The 7,949-nt window shown below is 43.7% G+C and overlaps 2 protein-coding genes across 20 annotated transcripts in view; both read right to left on the bottom strand.

Annotated features, from left to right (window-relative positions):
* Nucleotides 1-216: 216 nt before the first annotated feature.
* Nucleotides 217-3,509, bottom strand: LOC143329836 (zinc finger and BTB domain-containing protein 14-like). Its single transcript, XM_076745944.1, has 2 exons — nucleotides 3,411-3,509; nucleotides 217-2,805 (listed from the first exon to the last, which is right to left on the bottom strand). Exon 2 carries the CDS (start codon nucleotides 2,780-2,782, stop codon nucleotides 1,610-1,612), a length of 1,173 nt encoding a protein of 390 aa, XP_076602059.1. The 5' UTR covers nucleotides 2,783-2,805; nucleotides 3,411-3,509; the 3' UTR covers nucleotides 217-1,609.
* A 2,697-nt stretch (nucleotides 3,510-6,206) lies between these two features.
* Nucleotides 6,207-7,949, bottom strand: part of epb41l3b (erythrocyte membrane protein band 4.1-like 3b) — a 54,367-nt gene continuing 52,624 nt past the window's right edge. For 18 of the 19 annotated variants that reach the window (XM_076744211.1, XM_076744205.1, XM_076744203.1 and 15 more), the window contains one exon: nucleotides 6,207-7,283. Coding sequence is in view for 2 of the 19 variants with exons in the window: in XM_076744208.1 (XP_076600323.1) it covers nucleotides 7,278-7,283 (6 nt within the window). In the remaining 17 variants the exon portion in view is untranslated. The remainder of the gene's footprint in view (nucleotides 7,284-7,949) is intronic. The other variant, XM_076744210.1, reaches the window with a different exon arrangement.

Raw genomic sequence — 7,949 nt, 5'->3', positions numbered from 1 at the left:
CAGCACGTCTCTGAAAACACTTTGACATTTTGAGTCTGTTCCCCTGTTTTGGCAACACGGAGCTGCTGCACACACCTGCAGCCTGTTTGACCCTGAACGCATCGTCATGAACCTTTGAGGACAGTTTGATCTTTAAATGGATTTAAAAGTTTGAACTTTTTGTTCTGCGCTGACGGGATTGTTGCCGTCTCACCAACACGTCACAGGCAGATATTTAAAGGTCGGACACGAAACCTTTTTATTACAACCACAACAAACCAAAGACATCGACATTTGACCACCTGAACCGACGAGGCTGCTGCAGACACTCTGATGTCACATTTGTCTTTTATGAACTTCACTTGTTGCTTGTATTGATCCAAGTTTTCCACATTGAGTTTAATGTTTGAGATCTGAAACCAACTGATCAGGTGCCTTCAGGTGTATCTGGGTGTGGCACCGTCACCTCCACTGTAAAAAGTGAGTCTGCAGTGGAGCTGCAACCACTAATCGATTAGTTGTCAACTTTTCCCTTCATGGCCAGCTATTAAGATAAATGATTGATGGGTTTGAGTAACTTTTTAAGAAAAAAAGGTCAAAGTTTTCTGATTCCAGCTTCTTAAATGTGGATATTTTCTGGTTTCTTTACTCCTCTTTGACAGTAAACTGATTATCTTTCGGTCGTAGACCAAACAAGACATACGAGGACGCTGTTTTGGGCTTCAGGAAACACTGATCCACAAACAAATGATGGATTAAAGGGGAAAGTAATCGCCAATGAAACGCTACGTGCTGAACTCTCCGCAACAAAAACCAAACTTTGCAAAAACAATAAAACACAGCAAATGGTGTTTATTGTCAAAGTGTAGGAGTAGGACAATGTTATATGTGCATAATTCATTATTGTGAACTCTAATTGTGCAACAAACTAAGCTACAGTATATACAGACATCTATCATTAACTGTTGATAGCTGGATGACAGTTATACTGTATAACAGTAAATCGAGCTGGCCGGTTGCTTGGGCAGGACAGCCTCTACAGACAATCCCTCACAGGCCCAAGACTTTGGTATCATCTGCATCAAATGCAAAATGGTGACTCTTACTCTTACAGTGTAATATCAATCAATACAACTAAACACATCCATTAAAAACATCCACATGAATATACTCAATGCAACAAATGTTATGCAGAAAAATCTCCCCCCCTCCCCACGACTCTGTTTCTCATTTTATCTCCATAAAATCCAGTAAAGGTTAAACAAACATTTAAATGTTACATATCCCATAAAGTAAAAGAGAATAATGTTATGAGAACCCCCGTCTAGATAGCAACGATGCTTCGTGAAAAATATATGTATAGTAGAGTGAACTAAACATTTACATGATTTTACAGGTGGAAAGAAAACATCGTTTTGACATAACTCTTCAGAATAATAATAATAATACATCCCCACAGTCTTCTGAACATGCTCTGAGCTCTGGTTACTCACTCCGATCATTGTCCGTGTCACGTCAGGCGGCGGCCTGTCACAGGGTTGTGGTTGTGTCAGTGTGTGTTCATGTTTTTAGTGACTGCTGTGGATCTATGTGTCTGTATGTCAGTGTGTGGTTTGGTGTGTTTGCAGGCTCAACAGTCCCCTGAGTTGTGCGAATGTGGCCCGGTCTCCATTTTCCAGTCTCTCTGGTCGGCGGCCTCTGCCTGGCCGTGCTGGGAGGCGGCGGGGGACAGGGACATCTGTCTGCGGGGGTTGCCGCTGTGCATGGTGTTCCAGTGGCGCTTCAGATCCGACGCTTTGATGAAAGCTTTGTCGCAGGAGCCGCAGTTGAATGGCCGCTCGCCCCGGTGCTGCCGTTCGTGGTCTTTCAGGTGAGACTTGTGCTTGAAGGCCTTTTCGCACATTTGGCACGCGAAGGGCCTCTCGTTGCTGTGGACCCTCTCGTGCCTCTTCAGGTCGGGGCCCCTGATGAAGGCCTTGCCGCACACCACGCAGCGGTGAGGCTTGAAGCCAGAGTGGATCTTCAGGTGCTCCTTGAGGTGGGCGGCGGTGGTGAAGGCTTTGGGGCAGTGCTCGCAGCCGTAGGGGCGGTTGGCGGTCAGCAGCCGCTCCTTTTTGGCGTTGTGGTCCATGGGCTTGGCGCCCGCGCTCTGGCAGGAGCCGTGGTCGCGGTGGCCGTACAGCAGGTACTCCAGCTTCATGTCGCTGGAGGAAGAGGAGCCCCAGCCGTGGCTGTGAGGATCTTTGCTCATGTTGGTGTTGTAGTTGTGCGGCTGAGACACGTGGGAGCCCCCGGGCCCCATGCTTTCCATCCCCTGATCGTAGAAGCTGTTCTTCCTCACCTCCTCCATGGCCAGCTCCTTCAGGATGGCGTCCTGAGCTCGCATCCCGTGGTCGCCGGGAGCCTGGTTCTCCCGGGTCTTCATGTTGGTCAGCTCGCGTTTCTGCGTGCACAGGTTATCCAGGAAGTTGATCCCCAGGATCTGGCCGGACGACATCATCATATTGATGTCCTTCTTCCTCACGGCGAGCCGGGCTGTGTACATGTAATTGAGCACCTCTTCGAAGATGTCCGAGCGGATGAAGTCCAGCTCCACGATGGAGTTGTCCTCATCGCTCTGCTTTTTAAAGAGCTTTTTGAAGTAGTTGCTGCAGGCTGCTAAGACACAGCGGTGAGCCCTGAACTCTATGTTCTCCACCACCACCACCACATCACAGTGCTCACCTTCCATCCTCTGCTGGTTCAGCATCTTTAGAAAGGTGGCTTTGTGGTCGTAGTCGATATATCTCAGTAAATCAGACATGTTGCAGGTCAAAGTGGAACAACCTGCAGAGGAAACACAGCAAACGGTCAAATACTCTGATTTCCACAACAAAACGGGCATGTACAACCTGCACAGCTGAGGGGTGGAGCTCAGTCTGCACGCTTCTTAGGAGAATGCAGACATGGAAGAAGCTTTCACACATTATAAAAGGAGCGCATGCAACTAATATCGCATTTCTTTACAGATGAACGTGGAAAACGCAGGGAGCAAACAAAAGTGGGTAAATTAATCATGCAGAAATCCTTCAGAAAAAAATCCGACAGGCCCGACAGCAGTAAAAGCCGCAGTAAAGCTAATAATAAATATCACCGCTAACAGAAACAAACGGGCGCACTTTTCTTAACTTTAGCGGCGCGTTTTAGCCGCTGTGCTCGCGTGACAGTCGCGTCGCGTGCAGGAAGGATAACCTTAGCAAGAATATTTCACATTTCACTGCGCCCAGCCATTTTGGTCAGCAAGCCTCCATTGGCATGTTTCTGGTGTCTTTAAAGCAGTTCACAAACAGCGGAGAACACGGCGGCGAACAGCCGGACAAAGCGGGGACGAACGCCGCGGCGTTTTCTGCGCCGCTCGATGCGACAAAGAGAAAATAAAAAATGTTTAATACCCGAAGCCTGAACACGATCCCTGTGTTGTCACGCAAGGCAGTCGACGACGACCCAGAGCTGTCGTTTTTCCTCTTCCTCCTCTTGTTGTGACTGTTGGGCTCCACAGGAAATGTGGCGTCGCTCTGCTGCCCCCTACAGCACTGGAGCAGGTACTCCACTGAGATCGTCTATGCTCGGAAAGATGCCTCACTCCGCCGCTCTGTCCGTGCCGCCTCTTCTCTTCCTGAGCGTGTAAAAAGGCACTGAGTGTTCGATGTGTAGTCCAAAAATAAAACGATAAGAGGGTCCGTCAGCGGGCTTTCTGTTACACACATCTGTTCTAATTTAAATTAACTTTATACACACACACACACACACACACACACACACACACACACACACACAACCACCTAATTAAATAATGTATCAGTGTAATCATTCATCAGTAGTGTGTGTGCGTTTTTTGTCTATTTTATATTCACATTTTCAAAAGTATTCTAACCTTTAAAAATTTACACACACATATTTATTCATTTCTTTACTTTATTTCTATATCCAATAAATAATTAGTTTTTTATTAGTATAGAAGAATAACTGTTTTCAGTCATTAATGCTTTACCTTTACAGTGGTTGAGGTTGATTGTTAGTAATATGTTGTATGTTATTATCACCATTTTACTTGTGTATATATTTAAGTTGATCATCATTGTCTTTATAGTTTTACTACAAGTACATTTGCGTGCATCTGTACATACTTTGAGTATTACCCCCCCCCTTTAAATTGTATGTTGCAGTTCATTGTTGCTTTTCATGTATATTTATATACACATGTATTTTTTTCAGCTACTTGTATGTACATAATAGTTCAGTGTTCACGTGTTCTTGTGTTTGTTCTGCTGTGTTGTCCTTGTTTTTTTGCTGGATGTTTATTTCTGTCTCAGAGTCTTTAAGGACACTAACAGCAACGATTAATCACCGCCAGATTCAAAGTATGTGAACACGCGCTCGGCCAATAAACCTGATTCTGATTACACTAATCTAAGAATCTGGCTTCAAGAAAAGCCCCTGAAAACCTTTTGAATCTTGAGTATTTCTCTGCCGACCTTGTTCTGTCATTGACATGCATGAACAGGTTGTATGCTGCAGTTACACCCTAAAAATGGAAAGTCTAACTGTAATTGTCACTTGTTAATCTAAACTATCAGCTTTTTATCTCTTTACTGAAATATTATAGTTCAGTATCTCAAGGTTTTAATGAGATATGTATAAATGTAAAATACCCTTTCTGAAGCAGTGGGACCACCACCACATTTCACTGCACTGTTACCAGTTCGGTCACGTAATGACATTAACATAACATTTCAAACAGAATCCATTCAGCATTAAAACCAGCTCTCCGTCTTCCTGCTAAACCCCTTTCACCCACATGGATGACTGAAGGCTATTCTGTATTTCAGCACAATGTGTAACTCGATGAAATGTGTGTGACACTATGCAGAATAGTTAATTAAAAATGTATAATAAGACTGAGAATGGCATGAAGTGTACGTGAATTCATGCAAAGTGCAGCACAGCAGAGGCAGATGAGCACAAAGTTAATGAAGAATCAACTTCAAAGAAAATGTGACGTGAATAATTACACGTAGACCTTCCACTGATGTCAGACTATTGAATATTTAACTGTAATTGTTCATTTGTTACCTACTCAAGGACAAGTGAATATTAAAATGACCCAATCTGATAGATTTCTTAGTATTTAGAGCCATTAAGAGAAAATTAATGGCCTCAAAGGTCATCTGTGTGTTATGAAAGGCTCTTGTACAAAATAAAGACAATTACTGTCAATAAATGTTGACAGCACAGAAAAACTAAAAATCTGTGTGTTTTTTGTCTGAAGTGGTGTCTTTGATCAGTATTTTTATTTGCGGGCTGGAGACAGATTACAGCATACAGTTATCACTCTGAATATGACAGATCTTGATTTAATCTCTTTAATTAGACATTTCTCAGAAAGTTAAATAAACAGACATTACTTGCGGATGAAGGATTTAAGGGATAAGAGCTCAGCAAACGTAAAAAACCCCCCAAAAAACTGCTAATCTTTTTTTTGTGCACCCAGCAACAGCGACAGAGTGAGACCTCTTACCTTTGACGTCTCTCTGCCTCTCGCGCACGTACGCCGCGGGGCGGGGCTTCGGAAGCCTGCGTGCATTCAACATAATTACCTGAAGCCGCATAAATCCTGCCTTAATTACCCCGAGGGCATTTCTTTTAACGGATGAACTGAGAGTTTAGAACATTTGAGAGAACCAACAACAGATCGACTTCAGTTTACAGAGCGAACACCCGCCATTTATGTTATCTGACCAAAATTTGTAATTATTACAGGTTGTTCATCAGGTTATTTTAGTGCCTGAGGTTATGAAATCCGTTTGGTCTCATTGCCTCTTGTTGCTCGAGCACATAGATTTTAGCTTTATTGTCGATCGCTTTAAAAAAAAAAAAAAAAAACCTTTCAATTAAGTTTGAAGAATCTGTCTTTATGTAGAACTACATATAGATAAATCTATACATAAACATAATTTAGAAATAAATTTGACTAATATTCCAACATGTGCCACAAGTTAATTTTATGATGAAATCTATTAAAGGGCTCAGTGTCACATATCAGCAGTTTAAACCATTATTTATTGTGATGAATCTTAATCAGCGTCCTTTAACACATTTTCTTCACAAACTGTATTTAACACCGACTCATGAGCGGTAAAAGGCATCAGCACTCAAATCAACGGCTCCAGCGGCGACACGGGTTTCAGTACTGTGGTCAACATTTTATTATTGGGGAAGAAAACAGCAAATTAAAACAAATGCATTTGCCACTTTTATTTCGTCATTTTGAGGAAAACATGGCTGTACACCAACAGGAAGGGGTTACTGTGATACAGCTGAACAGATGAGGGCGGCATACAGTGGACATGTTCGGGGGGTTGACAGATCTCTCTTGGCTTTGCATCTAATTTGGGCAGAGCTCGGCAGTCTGAGCCCTTTGCCTCACAGTCACACAAACCTGGGACTTGTGCTGCAGCCGATCATCTACCCTGGGAAACATTCAAAGCCTGCGCAGGCACATAAAAATCTAGCTCTCGCACAGAAATCTCGATTCCTTGGCAAATTTCGCCAAAACAGACGTCTCGAAAGCGTCGAAGCGGTGGAATCGGTCGATGAGGGACAGTAAAATACTGAAATGATCATAAAAAGGAAAATGCAATTCAAGCAGACACGACAGAAATCAACGGTGAAAGATAATTTGCTAATCTCCTAGGAAAGCTCCGATATGTACAGAACTGGGCCGTAGTGATGTCTGTAGTGGCACACCGGACTGAAAATCAGCGGCTCGTTGGAGTGGGTGAGGCGATGCTTGCTGGCAAATGAGGTTGGCACTTCTACAGCAAGGTTAAATAGTGTATGCTCCTTATCATATACAGCCTACAGCAGTTTACGTTTCTGGAGTGATGGCTTTCTTTCATAAATAAAAAGGTTGCTACAATAATTATTCTCAGTAATCATAAAAATGCATCAAAGTCATAAGGCAGTGAAAGCAACAGGTCTGCTCGCTGCACACAGGGATTCGGCGTGCAGATGGGATCGAGAACCGTTTTTAAAATCGTACAGTTTTCAGTATGATCTTGCCGTTTGTTTGATAATGCAACGTTGCGTCCTTCTCATGCAAAATGCACTTATTTGTTTTGCAGGTGATGGTTGCGACTAGCAGCGAGCTGCAGCGTTCGGAGAGGAGGAGCCTTTCTTGTCTTCTGAGAGTCCTGGAGTAATGTGTGGAGGTCTGGATGTTGGGTTCTGGGAGGTTGAACGGAAAACAGCCCTCAGCGTTACTCCTGGAGGAACAGAGGAAACAGCAGTTTGTACCATCATGCATATTTAAACACACCTGAACCTTCGGTGCCACGCTGCACCCTGCCAGACTAAAAACGAGCCCGATTAAAGGCTGCGGCAGTTTCACCCCATGAACAGATGCACCGAGGGACTACAGAGCTACCAAAATGCGCGCACACACACACACACACACAGATACACACAGGCTTGTTGGGCACTTTCTGGCTGCAACCAACTTGCAAAGCTTCCTGAAAACGAACAGCAACTGTTTTACTCTCCATTTAGAGCGTGACCGCGAGCGGTGAGTCAGAAAGGCTGCCGTTACAACTGGAGAACAAACAGCAAACCCATCGTTCTCCATCTGTAAACATGCGGTTTGAATTTTAATTTTAGCCCATCAGAATTAAAACATGTCACACACACACGCCGTGCTTTGTTTACCAAATCTGCATGCTTCCTCCATCAAAGAGGGGGAGATTTGGAGGAAGTGTTCCTTAAGAGGGAGGATTTCTGGATTTCTAAATTGGGCACTGTAAGCCCAAAAGGGTTAAATGAGGAATGAGACCTGAAGCCATTTCAGTCTCCTGGATTATGTTTGTTCTCAAATAAAAGCAATTTGTTTTAGATAATTGGAAATGCAGTTCATGGGAGGAGGCGTGAAGATCAAA

This window comes from Chaetodon auriga, chromosome 12 (genome assembly GCF_051107435.1).
Source record: "Chaetodon auriga isolate fChaAug3 chromosome 12, fChaAug3.hap1, whole genome shotgun sequence".
Taxonomy (NCBI): domain Eukaryota; kingdom Metazoa; phylum Chordata; class Actinopteri; order Chaetodontiformes; family Chaetodontidae; genus Chaetodon; species Chaetodon auriga.
The sequence above is the reverse complement of the archived record's forward strand: the minus strand, read 5'-3'. Positions and strand labels throughout refer to the sequence as shown.